The sequence below is a fragment of the Giraffa tippelskirchi genome, chromosome 4 (genome assembly GCF_054371585.1).
Source record: "Giraffa tippelskirchi isolate mGirTip1 chromosome 4, T2T-mGirTip1v1.2.pri, whole genome shotgun sequence".
Classification (NCBI taxonomy): domain Eukaryota; kingdom Metazoa; phylum Chordata; class Mammalia; order Artiodactyla; family Giraffidae; genus Giraffa; species Giraffa tippelskirchi.
Genome location: NC_137278.1, coordinates 22,762,319 through 22,787,590, shown reverse-complemented (window position 1 = coordinate 22,787,590; position 25,272 = coordinate 22,762,319). Strand labels below are relative to the sequence as shown.

At 40.6% G+C, this 25,272-nt stretch overlaps 1 protein-coding gene across 9 annotated transcripts in view; it reads left to right on the top strand.

Moving 5' to 3' along the window:
* NBAS (NBAS subunit of NRZ tethering complex) overlaps positions 1-25,272 on the top strand; it is a 325,229-nt gene that overhangs the window by 239,214 nt on the left and 60,743 nt on the right. For all 9 annotated transcript variants that reach the window (XM_081595917.1, XM_081595916.1, XM_081595914.1 and 6 more), the window contains 2 exons: positions 18,637-18,855; positions 23,846-24,048. In XM_081595917.1, the coding sequence (XP_081452043.1) occupies positions 18,637-18,855; positions 23,846-24,048 (422 nt within the window). The remainder of the gene's footprint in view (positions 1-18,636; positions 18,856-23,845; positions 24,049-25,272) is intronic.

The window sequence follows — 25,272 nt, the reverse complement described above, 5'->3', positions numbered from 1 at the left end:
AGAATACATCTTCTTTCACTCTAGAAGTAGCTTCTTCAGCAAATCTGAAGTTAAATTAATCCTGCCCCAAGTTTTCTATGCATCTCATTTTAAAAATCCTAAAAGAAAAAGAGAAAAAAATTAAAACAGTACCAACCTCAACTCCATCACCTTGTAATTTAGAAAACTCAAGCAAATCACCAGCTCTGAAAGAGCCAAGCAAAATCCTGTTCTGAGTTCAATCCACACACATTCCTACAATGCTGTAGAGCATGGAAGAGGCTTGGATGAGTGAGGGAGAAGGGGAATCGACAGAGAAAACCCCCACTGGGTTTAACTTTGCCAGCATATCAGGTCAAACCGCTTATCCAGAGATTGGTTGGGTAGGTCTCCCATCAGGAGGTTAACTGTGATGTGTGTTCCCCATGGAGGAAAGAAAAAGTATCCAGGTTGTCTCCTCTCCATGTCCCTGTCTGCAGTCACTCTGCCTCCCTGATTTCCATTGCCCCATTTAAGCTCTTGTATTCCTCTCAGTTGTGTCCCAGTGGCTACTGTTGCTGTCTTTTTTTCTATGAAATCCCACTTGTCTCAGAGACCTTTCTCTAGGGATCTTTGCCACTCATGCCCATGTTTGTTGCTGCTGAAAATCACCCTCAATAGATCTCTCAACTGAAATCAACATAAATGGTTTTGAATTCTGTGCCCCTAAGGACCACGAGAATACTGCTACCTTGGCTTTGTGGTTGTCTGAATTGAAGTATTTCCATCATATCTTTGGGGCTTGTTGGGGAAAGAGCAGTAAATAGTGTCTTGTTTTCCAAAGTTATATTCAGTTAAGAGTCAGGGGGATCAGCCAGATGATCAGTTACTTCATTGTTGGGAGGATTGGAGTGGCAAGCATGGTTGATTTTGTACTGTCAGCCTTCCTCGTACTTGCTCCCTGCCCAGATCTTCAGACATCCCTGCCAAACACGAGGATATTTTATTTGGAGAGCATGAGTGCGTCTGCAAGAGTGCTGCCTCCCACCTTGATTCCTACCCATGTGACTCCGAGCGGTGGCCTCTGGGTTGGTGCTGCCCAGTAGAACGGTGATGTGAACGACCTGTGGAATTTGAGAAGTTCTGGTAGTCACATTAAAAAAAGGTGACACAAAATAGGTAAAATTGTCCTAAATGTTACCGTTTCAACCCAGGTCTCCTGCATTGCAATCAGATTCTTTACCATCCGAGCTACCAGGGAAGCCCATAAAAATATGAGTGAGGTATTTTCATGTTTTTGTTTTTGCTGTTTTGTTTTTTCTTTTGCATGCTCTTTACCATCTGTTGCGGACTTACTTGTTAACAAAGACAAGTCACATTTCAAATGTTCAGTAGTCACATGAATGTATTGGACACATAATGCCTCACTTGAACCAAAGTCCGCACTTATCCCACAAATGTTCGCCACCGGGAGGACAAGAGCAGAAGAAAAGTCACAGGCACATCTCAGAAAGAAAGGGAAAGGACTAGCCACCCATCGTCAGTGTCTTCCCCCTCAGGTCATCAGCTGTCCCTCCTCCTCCTCCGGAAGTGAAAGGCGGAAAGGCGGAGAGAGGAGCAGTACTTTCCTTCTCAGGACCCATCAGGGAACGTCTTCCTCTGCAGGCCTGGGTAGTAACTGTGCAAAGGACAGGAAAATGGTTCCTGCCACACATACTAAATGAAGGTCAAGCTAACAATAAATTATAAAACCCCAGGAGTTATCTGTCATCTACAGAGATCATTGCACGTGCTGTGTAATAACAGTGGTAATAGCTCCCATTCATTGTTCACTTATTATGTACCAGAAGCTGGCTCTCCACTTGACCTTCTCTTTAGTTATCATCACAGTGCCCTGCAAAGTTGATATTACATCTCGGTTTGAAATAAGCACACTGAAGGTTAGAGTTAGAAGTTAAGTAATTTGTTCAAGGTCAGAAGCAAGTTAGTAGCTGAGTCAGAATTCCAATCCTAGTCTTATCTGTTCAGTGTTAGAGGTCTTCAGCAAATGATAATCTTTCTTCCTCAGGGAGGCACCCACTATTTTCTGAAGCAGATTGGATCTGTTGATGATATTTCTTATATGGAGGCCACATCTGCCCCTTATCTGGTCTCTTTTTTGTAACAAGAAATAGAACCACTTCCTTCCTTGCTCTTTGAGAAATGGAATAAAAACACCATATACCCCCCAAGACTTTCATCCCCCATTTCTTCTTTATTCCTCAAATAGCCTGGATTTCGTGTGTTTCAGTTATAATCACCTTCTCCTTGACACAATTTATCTGTGTGTTTCTCCTTTAAAAATGGAGAAGAAACGAAAAAGTAAAAAAAAAAAAAATTGCCGCCATGTATTTCTTTTTCTAGTGCTATTGTAACTGATTACCACACCCCCCCAATGGCTTAAATAATATCACTGATTGTCTTAAATTTTATAAGTGAGAGGTTGGACAGGGGTCTCTCTGGGCTGAAGTCCAGGTTTAGGAAGGGCTCCATTGTTGTCTGGAGGTTCCAGGGGAGAATCCAGTGGTGAGTGAAGGAAGTGAATCTCCCTTCTTTGGCTCGTGGCCCCTCTCCTCCATCTTCAAAGCCAACAACACTGCCTCTCTCTGATTCTCTGCCTTCACATACTTCTCGCTGACCAAAGCCAGGAAAGGGTCTCACTTTCAAGGACTCACGTGACAAGATGGGAGCATGTGTGGATAGCCCTGGATAATCTCCCCATCACAGGGACTGGACCATTAATCACATCAGCAAAGTCCCTTTGCCGTTACCATAGCATGTTCGCAGATCCGAGGATTAGGATATACCTCTTTGGGGACCATGATTCTGCCCACCTCTACTTTTATACATAATAAGGTTTTAGACACCAGTTCAGTCGCTCAGTCGTGTCCAACTCTTCGTGACCCCATGAACTGCAGCACGCCAGGCCTCCCTGTCCGTCACCAACTCCCGGAGTTTTCTCAAACTCATGTCCATTGAGTCAGTGATGCCATCCAACCATCTCATCCTCTGTCGTCCCCTCCTCCTCCTGCCCTCAATCTTTCCCAGCATCAGGGTCTTTTCAAATGAGTCAGCTCTTCGCATGAGGTGGCCAAAGTATTGGAGTTACAGCTTCAACGTCAGTCCTTCCAATGAATACTCAGGACTGATCTCCTTTAGGATGAACTGGTTGAATCTTATTGCAGTTCAAGGGACTCTCAAGAGTCTTCTCCAGCACCACAGTTCAGAAGCATCAATTCTTCGGTGCTCAGCTTTCTTTATAGTCCAACTCTCCCATCCATACATGACTACTGGAAAAACCATAGCTTTGACTAGACAGACCTTTGTTGGCAAAGTAATGTCTCTGCTTTTTAATATGCTGTTTAGGTTGGTCATAACTTGCCTTCCAAGGAATAAGCGTCTTTTAATTTCATGGCTGCAATCCCCATCTGCAGTGATTTTGGAGCCCAGAAAAATAAAGTCAGCCACTGTTTCCACTGTTTCCTCATCTATTTGCCATGAAGTGATGGGACCAGATGCCGTGATCTTAGTTTTCTGAATGTTGAGCTTTAAGCCAACTTTTTCACTCTCCTCTTTCACGTTCATCAAGAGGCTCTTTAGTTCTTCTTCACTTTCTGCCAGGGTGGTGTCATCTGCATATCTGAGGTTATTGATATTTCTCCCGGCAATCTTGATTCCAGCTTGTGCTTCCTCCAGCCCAGAGTTTCTCATGATGTACTCTGCATATAAGTTAAATAAGCAGGGTGACAATATACAGCCTTGACATACTCCCTTTCCTATATGGAACCAGTCTGTTGTTCCATGTCCAGTTCTAACTGTTGTTTCCTGACCTGCATACAGATTTCTCAAGAGGCAGGTCAGGTGGTCTGTTAGTCCCATCTCTTTCAGAATTTTCCATAGTTTATTGTGACCCACACAGTCAAAGCCTTTGGCATAGTCAATAAAGCAGAAATAGGTATTTTTCTGAAACTCTCTTGCTTTTTCGATGATCCAGCGGATGTTGGCAGTTTGACCTCTGGTTCCTCTGCCTTTTCTAAAACCAGCTTAAACATCTGGAAGTTCACAGTTCACGTATTGCTGAAGCCTGGCTTGGAGAATTTTGAGCATTACTTTACTAGCGTGTGAGATGAGTGCAATTGTACAGTAGTTGTTTGAGGATTCTTTGGCATTGCCTCTCTTTGGGATTGGAATGAAAACTGACGTTTTCCAGTCCTGTGGCTACTGCTGAGTTTTCCAAATTTGCTGGCATATTGAGTGCAGCACTTTCACAGCATCATCATTTAGGATTTGAAATAGCTCAACTGGAATTTCATCACATCGTCTAGCTTTGTAGAGATGCTTCCTAAGGCTCACTTCACTTCACATTCCAGGATGTCTGGCTCTAGGTGAGTGATCACACCATCGTGATTATCTGGGTCATGAAGATCTTTTTTGTACAGATTTTCTGTGTATTCTTGCCACCTCTTCTTAATATCTTCTGCTTGTGTTAGGTCCATACCGTTTAGTTTATTTAGCTTTAAAGTTAGTATGTTTGATCTTAAATCAACTAAGATCCACTGACTTACATATAAGGAAGTATGTATGCCTTATGACACTACATCAGCTTTAAGTTTTTTTTTTCAATAAAAAAAATGGAAAAATGGTAAAAAGTATTGAAAAAAAAAAAAAAAACCTTAAAGCTGATGTAGTGCCTTAATGCATACATACTGTCTTATATGTAAGTCAATGGATCTTAGTTTATTTAAGATCAAACATACTAACTTTAAAGCTGAAGAAACTACCTGCATGTCTTTCTAATTACTGGTGTGTGTGTGTGTGTGTGTGTGTGTGTGTGTATCCACATTGATCTTTGTGTATTCATTAGAACAGTGAATGAAGATCTTTTGATCTTCATAATTTTTTTAAATTGAAAAGGTGCATGTCACATGCATGTTTGTCTCAGAAGACACTGTTTCTGAAGATCCTTTTCTGAATGAAAAGTTCCTTTCTCATATATTTTTTAAGACTATTTTTTACAGCAGTTTTGGTTCACAACAAAATTAAGAGGAAGGTACATAGGTTTCCTAGTTGTTCCTGCCCCTATACATGTATAATCTCCCCCACTTTCAAGAACACTCACTAGGAGATACATTTTTTTTTTCAATTGATAAACCTACACTTGACACATCATCATCACTCAAAGCCCATAATTTATCTTAGGGTTCACCTTAGTGTTGTACTTTCTGTAGGTGTGGACAGATGCATAGTGACAGTATTATCTAACCACATTAGAATATCAGAGTATTTTCATTGCCTTAAAAATCCTCTGTGTTCTCCCTATTCATGACCCACCCCCCCAACCCCTGGCAACCATTGATCTTTTTACTGTGTCCGTATTTTTGCCTCTTTTAGAATGTTGTATAGTTTATACTTTTATATAGACTATAGCTACATATAGTCTTATGCTACATAGCCTTTTCAGATTGGCTTCTTTCACTTAGTAATACGCATTTGAGATTCTCTGTGTCTATTCATGGCATGATAGTTTATTTCTTTTAAATGCTGAATAATATCCCATTGTGTGGATATACTGGTTTATTTATCCATTCACCTACCACAGGACATGTGGTCATTTCTAAGTTTTGGCAATTATGATTAGAGCTGTTGTAAAAATTAACATGTAGATTTTTATGTGGACATAAGTTTTGAGCTCCTTTGGATAAATACCAAGGAGTATAATTATATGGTAACTGTGTGTTTAATTTTGTAAGAAACTTCCAAACTGTCTTCCAAAGTGACTATACCATTTTGCAGTCCCACCAGCAATGAATGAGAGTTCTTGTCTCTTCACATCGTAGCCAGCATTTGATGGTGTCAGAGTTCTAGATTTTGGCCATTCTGATCTGTGTGTAGTGTTTTAAAACTGCTGTTTTAATCTACATTTCCCTGAGGATATATGATAATCCAGTATCTTCTTACATGTTTATTTGCCATCTGTATATATTCTTTGGTGAGATGTGTTTTAAAGTCCTTGGCCCATATTTTAACTGGCTTGTTTTCTTATTGTTGTTTTAAGAGTTCTTTGTGTATTTTATGTAACAGTACTTTATCAGATGTGTCTTTTGCAAATGTTTTCTTCCTGTCTGTAGCTTGTCTCTCACTTTATCGACGTTGTATTTCTCAGAGCAAAAGTTCTTAATTTTAGTGAAGTCTAGTTATCAACTATTTCTTTTATGGATTATGTCTTTGGTATTATATCTGAAAACTCATATCCCTACTCAGGTCGTCTAGATTTTCTCCTATGTGATCTCTTAATAGTTTTTAGTTTTGTGTTTTACACGTAAGTATAATGTCCATTTGTAGTTAATTTTTGTGAAAGATGTAGGTCCAGGTTTAGTTTGATTTTTTTTTTCTTTTTTCTTTTGGCATGTGGATGTCCAGTTGTTCCATCACCATTTGTTGAAAACACTGTCTTTGCTCCATTGTATTGCCTTTGTTCCTTTGTCGAAGCTCAGTCAGCTGTACATAGCAGGCATACTCATGTTGTCTGTTTTCCCCCCTAAATTGTAATGGTGTTTTTTGTTGCTATTTTATAATCATACTAAACTTGACTATTGGAGAAGGAAATGGCAACCCACTCCAGTATTCCTGTCTGGAGAATCCCATGGACTGAGAAGCCTTGCAGGCCACAGTCCATGGGGTCGCAAAGAGTTGGACATGAGTGAAGTGATTTAGCAAACTTGACTGTAAAGCATTACATTTACTCAGTTTTACAGGGTGACTGAATATTAACTCATAATTTTTTCTCCTGTAATCTCATAAGTATTTTGCCTATTTATCTTTGGTTTTGATGTAGTCAACATTTGACTCATTTGATTTCAAACTGAGTGAGTTTTATTCATTCCAGACACATTCAGGAACTGTTTATGTGAGCACATTTTCAGTGCCATTGTTCTAGGTGCTGTAAACAGATAAAAAAAGACTGCCAAGCTCCTTGCCCTTGCGAAGCTCACAGTTGATTGGGATAAATGTATGAATACATATCAAATGAATTTATAATTTAATATAAGAAGTGTCATTAAGGATATTAATAAATGTTGTGTGTTCAAAGGAAGAGATAATCAGTAAATGTTTATTGAATGCCTTCTATATTCCAGGCATATATTTGTTACTAATGCTACATAGCAGTGATTATTTCAGGGTTTTTAAATGTGCAGTATATATTGCTCTCATCTGACCTTCAGCTAGATTGTATGTATTACTACAGTTGTAAACATTATCCTTCCATTCCTGTTATTAAATGCCTTTTCATTTAAGGCATCATTTTCTTCTGTTTTCCAAGGTGAGAGTTGTGTTTGATAAGCATATCCTATCTTGACAAAAATGCAAAAAGCCAGGAGCTTAGGAGATAAGCAAAAACTAGCAAATCTAAAAAAGAATTGTCTTTCCCATGTGATTGTCAAAGGCACAGAATAAAGGGAGCAGGTAGAATACTTAAAGGATAGAAAATAGTTTTTGAAGCATGATATGATGTAACATAATTTACTCATAAATAAAACATAGACAGTCCTATGAAAAATGACCTGTTATAAGACTTTAAGGAAAAGAAAGGCTGGCCTGTTAAAAGTCTTATGTGGTCTTTACGTTTCCAAAGTTGATTATTTACCCACTTGCCCTTTTTCCATTTATGAAAAGTGAAAAATCCACAAATTTCCAGAAAAGTCGGTCTGGTCTTCCTATTTGGCACAAGATCTCTTCAAGTAGGCATCATTGGCTACTTTGTTCATTCATTGACCAGATATTTTTTAAGTCAATGAATAGGCTGGGAAAGACAGCCTGTGCGATGACCCTTAATGAACTTGACTTTCCAGTGTTTAATCCCCTGTGTGATCTCCTCCCTTTGAGTGTGGACTGGACTGACTTAATTCACTTTTAGTAAGCAGAATATGTACAACAAAAGTGACGGGATGATCTTTGCAAAATTAAGTTATGGCAAGACCATGGCTTCTTTCTTGGGTGGCATCTCCCCTCCTTGGATCATGCCCTCTTGGGGAATTGATGCGCCCTGTTGTGAAGATCTCTGGATGGCAGGAGACCAAGGATGGCAGGAGACCAAGGATGCCAGTCACCTGGAGTAAATGTGGTCATGCATCTCCTGCCACCCAACCAAGCGACCCGATGAAACGGCAGAATTGACCAGTGATTCATTTCTAACCTTGTGCAAGATCTTAATCCAGAGGGGCACCTAGCTAAACCACACCAGATTCATGAATCATAGAAACTGTGAGATAATCAGTGTTTTAAGCTTCTAAATTTGGGTAATTTGTAATCTAAGAATGGAAAATCACCATCAGTGCCTCCTGTATATCAGAAATTGTTCTCAGTGCTAGGTATATAGCTGTGGTCAGATTCGGAATAGTTTTGTTGCCAAGCAGACAGCCTGTTTTTAACAGGCCCCTTTGGCTGCTTCCTCAAGGAGGGATTGTGGGTATGGCATCCACTCTGAATATTGTGACTTATAGAAGAAGAAGCCTGAGAATTGGCCCTTAGATTGTATGTCAACATCACCCTGTAACAATAAGAGGGACTAATGTTTTCTTCTGAAAGTTTTTCATAGTCATCTAGGCTAACTACGGATGTGGATTAACCATTTTCCTCTTCACATCCAGCCTTCAAACAAGGTACTATAAGAAGGGGAAGATGGTATTTATTGTAATGTTACTCTGTGAATTGTCTTGCCAGCTCTGTGAAATAAATACTTTTATCATCATTTTAAGAGATAAGAAAATTAAAGCTCAAGGATGTTAAATGACCGTTCCAGTGTCTCATGAGCTAGATGTGACCAAGTCAGGATTCGTCGATAGGCCTGCTCCCCAAATCTTGCTTCCCACAGCCTCCCTCGACTGAGAAATTTGGCTGCAAAAGCCCATCTTGGGTGCTCGTGATTATTGGCTTGACTGGCAAGCTGAAAACTCATTCTCTGTTTGTGCTTGGAAATTATTTCAAATTGGCTATGGTAATAATTTAGTAAGATTGAAAATTGGCCGAAAGACTGTGTTTGCCGTCCAATCATAAATGATGATGCCTCTGTTGCTGAGGAGGAGTCTGGCGGGCGCTCAGCTGCTGTGTGTTTCTGCAGCCCTTGCAGGCTTCTCCATGAATAAAGCACAAGAAAGAGTACATACTCCTTCCTGGGAGGCTTGTGGGCTCTAAATTTACAGGGGGCGGACGTCTCGGGGAAGACAGAAGAATAAATCAGCAATCTTAGAGTAATGTACAGCAAATACCAAAGAGTATTTTAACATTTACAAAAGAAAAAGGAGAAAAATCCAGAAATCACCTCCCTACTGAAATGTTTTTCTCTACCTGGCCAACTTCAGGGTTCTGAATTTTTTGTCGTTCAACCATAAATCTTCAGTGATGTGGGTCCCCCTCTCCTCCTCCATTCTTTGTTCATCCTACGATCCCTTCTCTCATTTATTAAGTACCTTTTAAACTTACAAGCAGATTTATCTTCTAATTGCCATTTTATGAATACTTTCTCTTGCCTGTGCAGTAAAGGGATTTATAATGAAAAGTCATGCCCTCTCCACTCAGCTGGTGCCAAAAGCTTTTCAAGTAATGGTACCCAGAGGAAAATCCCTGTCTAATTGCAGCCATCTCAGGATGCTGGTTGTTTCTGCCCACCTGACAGTCAGGGGGAACTCTTCATAGATGGAGACGGTAAACAAATAGAGTAGTGAAGGATTCAGAGTTGATGTGATAGATGACTTGTAATGTGGTAGCAGTAAGGTAAAAATGGTTAACAGTTAGTTGATGGGACCAGCCAGGAAAGGCTTCGTAGTAGATAAGGTATTTGAGCCCAGTCTTAATAAATGAGGGTGTTTGTCATGCAGGGAAAAATTAAAAGAGGAGGGGCATTCCAGGTAGATGTGGCAGTTTGGTACAGGCATGGAATAATCTAGTGCCTTCAGTTGACTACAAGACATGGGATATAAATAGAAGTGTCTTGATGAGGCTGCAGAGAGAAGAAAGAGCCTAGTAATGAATGAATGCTCACCTGGCTAAAGGTTTTAGACTATCCTGCGAATGGACCAATTAGACGTAAATTTTAGGCTGGGTAGTGACATTCTCAGATTCTTGCTTTAGAAAGATCGCCTTGGTGATGATCAGAGAAAGGAACAGAAGCCATCAACTTGGACACAGGGAAACTCCAGTGTGAAGGCCATTGCGGTATTTTATGGGAGAGATGAAGATGGACCAGAGAGGCATTGACACCAGACTGACTCAATTTGTGCTAATTACTGTAGTGCAGGCATGTGTGCTATATCTCTGCTTTCATAATGCATTTCTGTAAACATCCTTTGAGGATGCTGTGTAACCTTTTGGTCACTGAATCACCTAGCAAAGTTCCTTAATCATAGTGTAACCAGCTTTCTGCCCAGCGTGTGTCATCTGATGAGCGAGTTTTCCATCCCACCCGTGTGTGTGGAAGACTGTGATGAATTGATGCCACTTATCAAATGATAAAATTTCCATGAGGAGAACAGAGTAAAACACTTTTAAATTAACACTGACCCTGGAAAATTCCCTCCATTAATATTGTGGCCTCTCATCGTATCGAATTAAATCCTGATGAATCTTAGACACATTGTGAAGTTCTTTAAGTGGCAGCACGGTGATGAATAGAGAGACAGGTTTATAGTTAGACAGACCTTCCTGAGTTCCCATCAAGCTTGACCTTGGGGAAATGACTCTATCTTCTGAGTTTTCTCCTCTATATAATGGGAAATAATAATTACTCCTATATTAATATAGATTAATTTTAGAATGTTTTTAGACACAAATGAAAATCCAATTAAATTAGCTTAACTGAGCAGAAAATTTCCTGGCTTATGTAACTCAAAAGCTCAGAGGTGGGGCTGACTTCGGGGTTGGGTGATTCAGCAGACAGTGGTCATCAATGAGCCAGTTTCTGTCTCTTTTCTCTGTGGTATAAGCTTCACCCTCAGGCTCTTTGCTTCAGTGCACTGACTGATGGAAACAAGCTACATCGCTTCCTAATCCATACACACCAGGTAGGGTGAGAAAGCTCCACGTGCGCACAGAACAGAAAACCTGAACCTCTCACTCAGGGGTTACATCACCCCTGAACAGATTCCTGTGGCTTTTGGTAGTCAGTCGGCCCGACCACCTGAACTAACCACTGTGGTGAGAGATGTGAGATTACCGTGAATGGTCGGACTCCATCAGGACTAACCCTAGGCAGCCCTGAGTCAGTCCCATGCCCACTGCATGGTCAGCATTTACTAGACAAGGTATGGAATGGACATAAGAAGCACAGTATCTGGAACATGCACCTTGAATAACCATTGTGAAGATTAAATAAAATAGCAAGAATAAAGATCTTGTTGTCAGTAGGTGCTCAGTACCAGTCAGTTCCCCTTCTGCTTTTCTTTGTCCTTCTTTCTGTTCTACTGTCACCTGGAGGGTCAAAAAATGACATTTGAATTCCTTTCAGCCCAGTTGCAAACATCTAGCAACAGTTCAGTTTGGTTTTGAATGATCCAAAATAGTTGTAAGAGTTAGAATAAGATCCAGATTTTCATACTTATACTTGGTTTTGACATAAACTCAGTAGATCTACTTAAAATGCTCTTAATAATAATAGTTTGTGTTGTGTATCCCATGCATGCATATGATAGGAATTTTTAAATGAAAAATGTGAATGAATGCTTTCACAGCCTGAGTGGACAGGAACCTTCATTACTGATTGCAGGAACATCTCATTTCTAACATTCTTCATGGCCCTCTTCTTTAAGATAAAGGTAACCTTCAAGTTGTTGAAAAACTTAGGGACGTATTAGCTTATGTCACTGCTGAAAGTGAACAGTGCAAAAGATAGGGCCATTTACACTTTGCTGAAGAATGATAATATTACTTTGATTATTACATAAGGGAAAAGGCAAAGATAAAGTGGCCTCTGTGTCCTCCATGATTCATTTTTATTATATAAGAAGTTGACGGTTAAAGCAGAGGAGCAAAATTCTACTGTTGATTTTTTAAAGTATATGATTCACTGTGACAAAACCTGCATTCTTATTTTTATGTTTGAATAGCTTGTTAACTATATTAAAGCAAACATTTTCCAAACTTGTCAATTTCGTTTTCTGTTGGATAATATTTAAGGTGCTATTTAATAATATTCTATGTTTACAATTTAAAACAGTGCTTAAAATGTTAGACTAAGCACTGAGAGTTAAAAAAATGAGTAAGACACGGATCCTACGCTGATGGACCTCATAACCTAGGAAGGAAAGTAGACCGATATAAAGTACACATACATAACATTCAGCGTCAGCAGAGAGAGTAACATCATGCTGTCAGAAGAACATAAAGGGATTTCTTCTTTGTTGAAGTCAATAAAATGTAACTTAGATAACTTGATACCTCATTGGTAGCCTCGACCTTTGCTGGCCCCTACAAATCATCCTGTCATCCTTGGAGCAGATTGGCAGGTGCTTTACAAACTATGAGTTACAATCCATTAGTGGATCCTGCAATTACAGTGTTGAGATTGGCATTAAAACAAAACAAACAGGAAAAAATACTGGACAGTAGACTAATACCAGAGAATACCAAATTGTACCTCACCGCAGCAGGGGGTATATTGTTTCATGACACTTGGGCTTTTAATATATGCATACATGTCCATGCATATATTCTGATATTGAGATTTGATGCACACAATGTGTTTCTTACTGCGGGTCTTGGGCAGAAATGTTTGGAAGGTTTGGCCGCCTGATGCAAAGAGCTGACTCATTGAAAAAGACTCTGGTGCTGGGAAAGACTGAGGGCAGGAGAAGAGGCGGACAGAGGATGAGATGGTTGGATGGCATCATCGACTCAATGGACGTGAGTTTGAGCAAACTCCAGGAGACAGTGAAGGACAGGGAAGCCTGGCATGCTGCAGTCCATGGGGTCGCAAGGAGTCGAACACGACTTAATGACTGAACAACAACAAATTCCCCGTGTTGCAAGTTCACCTCACCCGCTTCTTCACAGGAATCCTTGCTCATCCTTCAAGTCCTGGCTTAGGTGCCACCTCCTTTGTAAAGACTTTCTTGCCTTTCTAAGACAGATACTTTTTCTTGCACCTGCATAGTTAGTTTATATTTCTGTCACATTTTATGAATACTTATATTTGTGTTTGGTTTTTCCATTAGGATGGAGGTTCTTCTAAGGTAGAGATTGTGTTTTAATTTCCTTTTGTATCCCCTGTGCCAAGACTAGGCTCAGCACATGGTAAGCATTGGAGTGTCTATGCTTGAAAAGGAGGAGATGAGAGAAAAGTGGAGTGAGGTTTTAAATAGAACCCAGAAAGAAAGGCTATCTCTCTATCCTGTATTCATCAAAGAAAATTTTTTCAATCTCTCAAATTAACTGTGATGTTAAAACAAAAGTATGAGTGAAATAATTTTGCTCTTGACTTTCCCATTAGTTAATGTAGTTGCTATTAGCAATGTGAACGGTAGGTAAACCCTGGCTTTCCCATCCTAACTCTGTAGGTAGCATCTGGCTTTTCCTAAGTCACCTGTCATTTCATAAATATACACCTTATCGAAAAGTCACACTATATTCGTTTTTAAAAGAAAAAAATAGTATCTGCTTGGTGAGATTTTATCAGCCTTAAGGTACCTGCACACAAGGAAAGTTGTCTTGGTGAATTTTGAATCAAGCCATTCATGACAGCGACAGCACTGATTGTGTTCCTCTTCTGCATCAACTCCTTCCTTGCACGGCTTCCCAGGCACAAGTGCGATAGAGAGCTGTCCTCTCACCCGGCACACACGCCCTTTGTGTTAGCCTGTTCCTTCTCCCTGTCTCAGGCTCTGATGGGCCTTTACTTGCACTCTGCATCCAGGCCATGTGGCCTTCATTTACCCCAGCATCCCCACTTCCCCCTTTAACCTGGGGACCTCTTGAAGTTCTTCCTTTCCCGTCTTAACGCCTCCTCACCCCTGAGGACTCCCTTTAGAGATAGCATCCCTCAGCAAACCTTCCTGCCCACCCCACCCTACCCCACCCAGCCCTTCCCTTCCTGTCCAGACAGAGTGCCCCTCGGAGGCCCTCATCAGCAGGTCACGTTTACCCTCCAACACTTGAAGAAGGATCCTGCCTCCTTGCCGTTTATCTCTCTGTCGTTCCAGCTAGGGTTTAGAGTCCCCAGGGACAGGCACCTGATCTCATTTTGTCTGTGTCACCAGCACCCAGCCCGGGGCCAGATGTCCAGCTCCTTCACTGGGTGGCTGTCCATGAATAAACTCAAAATCCTCACTGCCTAATGTCCAGTGTCTGATGTCCTGCTGCCTTTTCCTGCGTGACTTCTGACTGCCACTGACGGGCCTTGTCCCGACGACATACATCTAGTCCTGAGGTTTTTGTTTCAAGTTCTTGAAAATGTCCTTGTGAATTTTAGTCTCTTGAGGCCATCTTACAGGAATAAAACACTAGGGTCCCTGATAAATAAATAAGACACTAGGGAGCCTCTGGGCGCATTCTGGACCACAAATTTCTCGAGACATGAGACATGTTGAGAACATGCTATTTCATTGGACTTTTAAAGGTTCTTCCCCCACACCCTTATGTTGAGCAGAGTTGTTGAGTAATTTAGCAGCTATTTTCAGTTTGTCTACAATGTGCTAGACATTGTATTAAGGGCTAGGGGTACAGAGATTTAAAAAGCACATTTTCTTCCCTGGAAGACCACATTGTGTAGTCAGAGGAAATGTATGAGTAATCAGACAATTTTAACACAAATGGGTTCTTTGATACAGATGAGCTTTAAAATGAACACATAAGGGAGGAGATGATGTTAGCGACAGCATCTCAAAGGAGTGAACCCTGAACTGATTTGGGAAGGACAGGAAAAGGCAGGCTTGAGAAAGGATGACAGTTTTTCTCAGATACTTGTAGTTTCATATTTAAAAAAATTCTACAGCATGTTTTTAAACTAAAAAACCGACTGAAATGTTCCCAAGCAATTATCTTCATAATACCACTTGCCTTCAGTGGCTCCTGAACTCCTGCAAGTCAGATTCCGTAGCTAGCCCGGCACTCAATGCTACCAACAATTTATTTTCAGTTCATCTTTCCAACTAAAGCTTTTTAACGTTTTAGATCAGGGAGTCAGTCAGTCGTAGCCTACAGGTCAAATTCAGCCCATTGCCTGTTTTTGTACTGCCCTTAGCTAAGCTAGTTTTTACAGTCCTTAAAGGATTCTAAGAACTAGCCAGCCAACCAAAAGAACACACGTCAGAGATCGGAAGTGACCTCCAAAGCTTAGCATTTTCTGTCTGGCCCTTTCCACTCCTGCTCTAAGTGCTCACTAGTGGTTATACACGTGTCATAAGCTTTCCTATTTCCACAAGTCTGCTTTCATCATTCTGTCATTTTGAAATGTCATTCATCCGTTCATTCCTTTATACGTTCAGTACACTTCTTATGTATGTGGCACCATTCTGAGCTCTGGGAAGACGGCAGTGAAGACCACAGCAAGTAGAAACGCAGCATGGCAGTTGTGAAGAGAAAGCAATGCAGGGTGAGGAGAGGGCGGTCCCGTGCGGACGGAGGGTGTGCCCGCTCTGCCTCAGTGCTCAGGGAGGCCGCGTGGGTAAGGTGACCTTTCAGCCGCGTCCTGAGGGAAGCACAGGAACGAGCATGAGGATCCCTGGGAGAACGTTCCAGACAGAGGGCCCGACAAGCGGAAAGGCTGTGGGGGCCTGCAGGGAGGTCAGTGTCTTAGGAGTGGGCTGAGAGTGGGAGAAAGGAGGACACAGGGTTATTAGAGAAGTGGGGTGAGCTGGAGGGCAAGTCATACAGGGTAGGGCTGTGAAATCTTGATTTCATTCGCTCGCCGTGTCAGATACTGTGATGAGGCAGACATGACCGAGTGACTGTGTGGTGGACAGTGAGGGGGAGCACTGGCTTGGTCAACCATGGACCTGAATTCTGACTTTCACTCTCCCACTCATCATGAACCCAAATGTATCACCTCCCTTCCCTGGGGCTCAATCTTTCCATCCACATCACGGGGGGCGTAGGGAGGTCTGTTGAACTAAACACAGATTCTAGGATATCTTGTATTTCTCAGTCACAGAAAAGCATTTACAGTTTATTTAGGGGAAGAGACAATACTGTAGCCAATCCTTGCTGGTCACTGGTGGCTTCTGATTTTATGTCATAGGTGCTGGGGTTTGCAGAACTTGATTTGAAGCTGTATTTGCAAACAGTTACAGTGCACTGAAAATAGTGCTTTCCTAAAGGTGCCTTTCATCCATATCTATAAGAAGCTAAGAAAATGCCAGCCATCTATTCATTTTAGTTTAGTCCCTCAGTCGTGTTCAACTCTATGCGACCCCATGAATTGCAGCACACCAGGCCTCCCTGTCCATCACCAACTCCCAAAGTTTACCTAAACTCATGTCCATCAGGTCGGTGATGCCATCCAACCATCTCATCCTCTGTCATCCCCTTCTCCTGCCCCCAATCCTTCCCAGCATCAGGGTCTTTTCCAGTGAGTCAACTCTTTGCATGAGGTGGCCAAAGTATTGGAGTTTCAGTTTCAACATCAGTCCTTCCAATGAACACCTAGGACTGATCTCCTTTAGGATGGACTGGTTGGATCTCCTTGCAGTCCAAGGGACTCTCAAGAGTCTTCTCCAACACCACAGTTCAAAAGCATCAATTCTTTGGTGCTCAGCTTTCTTCACAGTCCAACTCTCACATCCATACATGACTACTGGAAAAACCATAGCCTTGACTAGATGGACCTTTGTTAGCAAAGTAATGTCCTTGCTTTTTAATATGCTATCTAGGTTGATCATAACTTTCCTTCCAAGGAGTAAGCGTCTTTTAATTTCATGGCTGCAATCACCATCTGCAGTCATTTTGGAGCCCAAAAAAATAAAGTCTGACAGTTTTTGCACTGTTTCCTCATCTATTTCCCATGATGTGATGGGACCAGATGCCATGATCTTAGTTTTTCTGAATGTTGAGCTTTAAGCCAACTTTTTCGCTCTCCTCTTTCACTTTCATCAAGAGGCTTTTTAGTTCCTCTTCACTTTCTGCCATAAGGGTGGTGTCATCTGTATATGTGAGGTTATTGATATTTCTCCCAGCAGTCTTGATTCCAGCTTGTGCTTCTTCCAGCCCTGCGTTTCTCATGATGTACTCTGCATATAAGTTAAATAAGTTGGGTGACAATATACAGCCTTGACATACTCCTTTTCCTATTTGGAACCAGTCTGTTGTTTCATGTCCAGTTCTAACTGTTGCTTCCTGACCTGCATACAGGTTTCTCAAGAGACAGGTCAGGTGGTCTGGTATTCCCATCTCTTTCAGAATTTTCCATCTATTATAAAACATTAATTTTATGTGGAGTGACTTGGAGGGAGCTGTTGGGGATGGAGGGTAGGGGAGGTTTGCCTCCTGGTGGGGTCGTTAGTGCTGTGTATTTGATGCCTGTGCCTACTTTTCAGAATAACCAGACACAGGACATGACGGATTTTAAGAAGTAATTGGAAGGATGCGATTTGGTCCTAGGACGCTTTATCTCTTGTTGTTAAATCAATAGAGAGTCCTCCTATGGCTCTAGTAAAACTGTGCTTGAGCAGTTGACAGGAGACTAAAATCTGGGTCTGGAGTAGCACAAACCAGCAGGACCTGAAAGGCCCCAGGGTGGCTCCGAAGAATGTGGTGCATTCATCAAAACGGGTTAAGTTGAGACTGACTTTGTATTCTTGAGGCTAAGTGAACTTAACATTTTAAATATTAGAAAAAATATAACTGTTACATGCCTAGCATAGTGGCTGTCATATATTAGAATTCAATAAGCAATTGATGAGCAAATGAGTGAATATAGCATTATTATAGAAAATTTGGAAAGTCAAGAACAGAATTGCTCATATTCTCAACACTTTTAACAGTGGTCACTAATACTGTGTGTGTGTGTGTGTGTATTGTCTTCAGCCACATGCACAGGTATAGTTCAGATTTTAATGTAAGCATGATACAGTTTTATGATTTCTGATTCCTAAAATTGAACGTTTATGATAATTATTTCCAAATGGCTATAATAGCTCTATACTTTAGTGGCTGCATGATAATACTCTACCTAGTGATTTGTAATTAGCTAGTTACCACTTCTCTTACTATCAATTAGATTGCTTTTAAGTTTTATTTTTATATTCTTATTCCAGTAAAAATCTTCATGCCTATACTATTTTCTTCTTTTGAATTATTTCCTTATAATAAATTATCAGAATGGTTATAGAAATGACTCCTCATTTTTTCACTGTAACCAGTAATCTATTTGAATATTAGTTTCATCATGACACCACCTGCTTTGGGTATTAGCATTTTTTAAAAAACTTTATGCTTTTAATAGTGCAAGTGATACCACCCTATTTTTGTTTTCTTCATGGTAGAAAAACTAGTATAGCAAAAGTCCTATTCACTACAGTTTATGTATTAAAATTTCACTTTTATTTTCTCTGCCACACCAATACCTTACTAAATACGCCATGTGTAATATATAGGGTAATTCTTACCTTTGCTCGGTTCCTCTCTCTCACTCACTCTTTTTTGCTTTTGGTAAAGCTGTCTCTGGAAGCACGTAAAGAAATGACTGGAAAGGCTATTAAGACAGTCAAACATTTTATTGAAAAGCCAAGAAAAAGAAATTCAGAGGAAGACACTGAGGAGGCTGGCAGTTCTCAGGTGACTTATGCAGGTGCCTTGAATCATCTGGAGCAATCACTGGCACACCTGGAAACCCTCGACCACAGCTTCATCGTTTCTCTGAAGAATAGTGAGCAGGTAATGAAATGCCAACTTCTTCTGTATGCTCACACACTGGGATAATATCAGTGTATTCTTTCATTTGTCTTTTAAAGCCATATTCATAGTTTTAATAGGGTTTTCAATCTTTCAGATTTTTTTTTCAATAACCATTTTTTAAAATGAAGTATATAGTTAATTTACAGGATTGTGTTTTAGGTGTATAGCAAAGTGATTCAGTTATATAGGCTTCCCTGGTGGCTCAGATGGTAAAGAATCACACATACACACACACCAAGACTGGTTCCCAAGCTCTATTTCTAACTGGGAGATGTTTTTCTTTCCAATTCAATGATGATAAATTTTTCTCCAACTTTCAGAAAAATTCAGAAATAGCCATCCATGGCTGCTTCAGAAGTTGTGTTTTTTTTTTTTTTAAAGAATGTGTGTTTTCATCCTGTTTTTCTGTTGCATTTTTCAATATAATTTATTCTTGACATGACTTTTTTGGCTGATGAAGTTGTTCTTAGTTCATTTCTAGTTGGGACCCTCTGGTCTAATGGAGTCTCAAAAAGCCCCCTCGTGGGAGTCATGAGCCCCTACGAGGTTTGGGGATCAGAGGGTTCGGATTGCATAAGGAAACCCTCTGTAGCCTTTGGAGCTTTTCTTCTGTATTACCACCATCATGGCAACTTTAATATTCTTTTCCATAGCTCAGTTGGTAAAGAATCTGCCTGCAATGCAGGAGACCCCAGTTTGATTCCTGGGTCGGGAAGATCCACTGGAGAAGGGATGGGCTACCCACTCCAGTATTCTTGGGCTTCCCTGGTGGCTCAGCTGGTAAAGAATCCGCCTGCAATGTGGAAGACGTGGGTTTGATCCCTGGGTTGGGAACATCCCCTGGAGAAGGGAAAGGCTACCCACTCCAGTATTCTAGCCTGGAGAATTCCCATAGTCCATGGGGTTGCAAAGAGTTGGACCTGACTAAGCGACTCACTTTCACTTTCCATAGCTGAAAAGTTGACAAATCACTACATAAATGGTTTTCATCCAGGTAAAAACAGTGTTTAGGTATGTAAAAAATATTCCATTTGCTTTGTAATGCTGTAGTGAATTAACCTATAAGCGGCCAATGATCTGTTTTATTTTTTTTAACCTTATGTGTTTAATGAATTGTAGTCTTGGCTTGTAAAACAATATATATATATTCCGGACTAGAAAAATCAGTCAGTGGAGAGGAGTCCAGATACTGAACAAATGGAAGACTTCAAAATATGTATGAGACTCAAAAATGCAAGCCCCTCATCCAAGAGATAATGGGAAGAATCCAAAAGCCTGATTTCAGTTTTATTTCATTTTTATATTTTTTAGTGCCTATTAGCCTATCTAATAAATAATATTAAATAATGGTATGAGCAATATAGAAGCCTTTGCAGGGAGCAAATTGGCCTTACCGATCTTGATTTTATTCTGCTGACAGTTACAGTTGTATAATCAATAATTACAATTATTGACAATATTAAAAATATTGACAATTAAGGGGCTTCCCTTGTAGCTCAGTTGGTAAAGAATCTGTCTGCAATGCAGGTGACCTGGGTTCAATTCCTGGGTTGGGAAGATCCCCTGGAGAAGGAAATGGCAACCCATTCCAGTATTCTTGCCTAGAGAATCCCATGGACAGAGAAGCCTGGTGGGCTACAGTCCATGGGGTCACAAGAGTTGGACAAAATTTAGCGACTGAACCACCACCACCAATCAGTAATTAGGACTAGCGTAAAAGTTGAAACATGTAGAAGTGATTTATACTTATGAGTTTTTAAGTACATATTTGTTTTTCTAATCAAATATTGTATATTCATATCTGGAGATTGTCATTACACTTCTTGGAATAAGTGTTGTCTTTCAGTGGCTCAAGTGGTGTATAAGGCACTGAGGGAGTTATTAATACAAAAACAGACATTTGCTTCAGTGAAGCTGTGATTTAAACGTACCAAATGACTACTTGGGCTTCCCAGGTGGTTCAGTGGTAAAGAATCCTCCTGTCAATGAAAGAGACGTGAGTTCGATTCCTGGGTTGGGAATATCCCTTGGAGGAGGAAATGGCAACCCATTCCAGTACTCTTGCCTGGAAAATTCCATAGAAAGAGGAGCCTTATGAGCTTCAGTCCATGGGGTCGCAAAGAGTTGGACACAACTGAGGGACTGAACACACTTGGAATAGCTACTTGCGAATGTTGTTAGACCATGGATGGTCCTTAATAGGAGCCTCTTCTGGTCCCTAAATTGACATTATATGATTTTGTTAAGGCACCTTTTAGATCAAATGCTGAAAATAACTTCCAACCTTATATACGTTGACCATTTTAAGTGCAGGGGCTTTGATTTTAACCTCTATAATTATATACTCAGTGAAAGACCATATTGTATACCATATTGTATGAGAAGGTTAGTGCAACTTTAATCACAGGCCATTGGAACCTCAGTTTCCTCTTGTCTCAGTATGGATACTAGTAATTTCCTTGCCTAACTCAAAGATAGTTTGGTTTTAAATATAGAAAGTATCACAATGGGAAGAATAGTAAACTGAAAGCCCATGTGCCCAACTCCCAGCGTTCACCATTATCAAAACATGACCTCTATTTCCTTTCGACCCTTACTCCTCTGAGTCATTTTAAAGAAAAACCCAGTCAGCTTTTCATTTTATCCACAAATCCTTCTTATCTGTTTCTAAAAGATATATTTAAATGTAACTACTACTACTAGAAAAACATCTATTTCTGCTTTATTGACTATGCCAAAGCCTTTGACTGTGTGGATCACAATAAACTGTGGAAAATTCTGAAAGAGATGGGAATACCAGACCACCTGACCTGTCTCTTGAGAAACCTGTATGCAGGTCAGGAAGCAACAGTTAGAACTAGACACGGAACAACAGACTGGTTCCAAATAGGAAAAGGAGTACGTCAAGGCTGTATATTGTCATCCTGCTTATTTAACTTATATGCAGAGTACATCATGAGAAACACTGGGCTGGAGGAAGCACAAGCTGGAATCAAGATTGTCGGGAGAAATATTAATAACCTCAGATATGCAGATGACACCACCCTTATGGCAGAAAGTGAAGAGGAACTAAAAAGCCTCTTGATGAAAGTGAAAGAGGAGAGTGAAAAAGTTGGCTTAAAGCTCAACATTCAGAAAACTAAGATCATGGCATCTGGTCCCATCATGTCATGGGAAATAGATGGGGAAACAGTGGAAACAGTGTCAGACTTTATTTTTTTGGGCTCCAAAATGACTGCAGATGGTGATTGCAGCCATGAAATTAAAAGACGCTTACTCCTTGGAAGGAAAGTTATGATCAACCTAGATAGCATATTAAAAAGCAGAGACCTTACTTTGTCAACAAATGTCTGTCTAGTCAAGGCTATGGTTTTTCCAGTAGTCATGTATGGATGTGAGAGTTGGACTGTGAAGAAAGCTGAGCACCGAAGAATTGATGCTTTTGAACTGTGGTGTTGGAGAAGACTCTTGAGAGTCCCTTGGACTGCCAGGAGATCCAACCAGTCCATCCTAAAGGAGATCAGTCCTAGGTGTTCATTGGAAGGACTGATGTTGAAGCTGAAACTCCAATACTTTGGCCACGTCATGCAAAGAGTTGACTCATTGGAAAAGAGCCTGATGCTGGGAAAGATTGGGGGCAGGAGAAAGGGACGACAGAGGATGAGATGGCTGGATGGCATCACCGACTCGATGGACATGAGTTTGGGTAAACTTTGGGAGTGGGTGATGGACAGGGAGGCCTGGCGTGCTGCAATTCATGGGGTCACAAAGAGTCGGACACGACTGAGTGACTGAACTGAACTGAAGTAAATCACTACATTACCAATAAAAATGTTAATAGTGATTCTTTGATATCATCAAATGTCCAGTTAAGGTTTGAAAGACAAAGCAGTTATATTCAGAAGCACTTGTGAAAGTTAGAAAGTGTTATTAACATCAAGTGATCACATTTGGTATGCTGGACAATGGTAGGCTGTGTTCTATTTCTGAAATTATGTGTTGTCATGTTAGTTTTTACAATATTATCAAAGAGGGACTGGCAGTGTGGAATGGGGGAATGTGGTGGGGAAAGCAGAATTTTGGGTTCTAATCCCAAGCTCCATTAATGGCGACTGTGTGACTTTGGACACGTTGCTTAACACCTTTGATTTTCAGCTTCCTTTCTGATAAAGTGGAGCTAATTAAAACTCCTTGAGGGATAGTGGAAGGGAAGGTGAAAGTCACTTAGTCGTGTCTGACTCTTTGCGACCCCATGGTCTATACAGTCCATGGAATTCTCCAGGTCAGAATACTGGAGTGGGTAGCCTTTCCCTCCTCCAGGGGATCTTTCCAACTCAGGGATCAAATCCAGGTCTCCTGCATCGTAGGTGGATTCTTGATCAGCTGAGCCACAGGGAAATCTAAGAATACTGGAGTGGGTAGCCTCTCCCTTCTCCAGTGGATCTTCCTGACCCAGAAATCGAACCTGGGTCTCCTGCATTGCCGGCAGATTCTTTACCAACTGAGCTATCAGGATAATTATAAACATTAAATTATATAACATATACAATACCTGGGTTTACATAGTTGATACTTAATAGATTTTAGCTGTTATGTGTTTATAGCACAGTAATAATAATAGAGAAATTTAATGAGCATTACTTTGTGCCTGACCTTGTGCTAAAGGACTGATTTTTGTATTATTGAATGTTTACAACACCTTCTGTTCACAAGAACTGATTGTCCTCATTCTCATTTTATAGACCCTGGAAATTTGAGATCACAATGGCTTACTACTTAGTATATAGTAAAGCAAGGTTTACACTCAAGTCTCGGTAGCTCTGGAGACCAAGCTCTCAACATCCCCTACATGTTCCTCCGTGTGGTGTTTGTGGTTTTAGTATATTTGGTTTGAGAGTCTTCTGAGTATAGTTCACTCTGTTCATGTAATTTCTAGTTCATAGTTACATGTTGAATTCCATGTTTTCAGGAAACGCTGCAGAAATATGGTTACCTCTATGATCTGTCTCGGTCAGAAAAAGAGAAAGTTTACAATCAAGCAGTGGCCATGTGTTTAGATGGTCAGCCTCTAAGAATGATTCAGCAGCTGCTGGAGGTGGCTGTGGGCCCTCTTGACATCTCGCCCAAGGAAATCGTGCAGAGTGCAGTAATGAAAATCATCTCTGCATTGAGGTAAGCCGTAAAATAGTCATCAAGGAAAACCTGAGCTGATATTTTGCCAGTGAAGTGCTTGTTTCACAGTTATAAAGATAAAATATCATGTACATAGGAGCATTGTATACACTATGAAGTACTTTATAAAAGAGATTATGATTAGACTTCTCAGTCTCTTGTCTTAAAATATCTTGAGAGTGGAGAACCATGAAAATGCTCCATCATGGGTCCTGTGTGTAACACGTCAAAGCGCTAGCTAATTTCTCGGTCGACCCTCTCCCTCACTCAGATTATTCTTGAAATAAGGGACAAAGGCCAATGTGGCCATGAAAGCTGGTCGCTATGTGTCAGACCTGTCGTGTGATTTTACTGTGGATTTTCAGAGCTTGTCTTTTCATCAGTGGAAAACCAATTCCCAGAAGTTTCTTCTGAAGTGCGCAAGGCACGGTTAATCACATACTAAAGAAGTTAGACATCTGTTAAGTATCTTAGGACGTTATTTACCTGCAATCAATGACATAAAGCCGACAATTGAGAAATTGTAGCTTCCTGTCAATAGGCTGGTCTCTTTGTAGGAAAGCTTCCGGGGGATTAGGAAAGAGGAGAAAGTTAAGCTAAGAAAATAATGAGGCATCAAGTGCTTTCTGTGAATAATGCAATTAGCCTAAAAGATTTAGTTGTGTTTAATTTATTCTTCTTTTAAGCATTCTTTGTGATTCTGTGTTGCTCTTGAGGAACTTTTTGATTAAAAGCGTGTCAGTTTTCTGCAGCTGCACTGAAATCAAATGAGCCTTTATCAGTTTAATTACCCAGCTTCATCCAGTTTTCACCTTAATGCTCTGAGGTATCTGGTAATTTTCTGTATAAGGAGAGAAATAAAGTAGTGTAACATTTTTTAGAAATCACAAATGTGAAATGAATAAACCTTTATTACATAGTGAACTTACTATGTTTTGGTGGTGCTGGTGGTTATTAGAGCCACTTTCCACTTTCAAGTGATGACAGATAATTGTTTGCCATATTTATCTTTTTGATTCTCCTCTGTCCATGGGTTCTCCAGGCAAGAATCCTGGAATGGGTAGCCATTCCCTTCTCCAGGAGTTCTTCCCAACCCAGGGATTGAACTCAGGTCTCCTGTGTTGCAGGCAGATTTTTACTGTCTTGAGCTACCAGGGGAGCTTTTTGATTTTAGTTATCTTTTATTATTTCTTCGAGTTCATATGAAGCTCACAAAAACAAAAG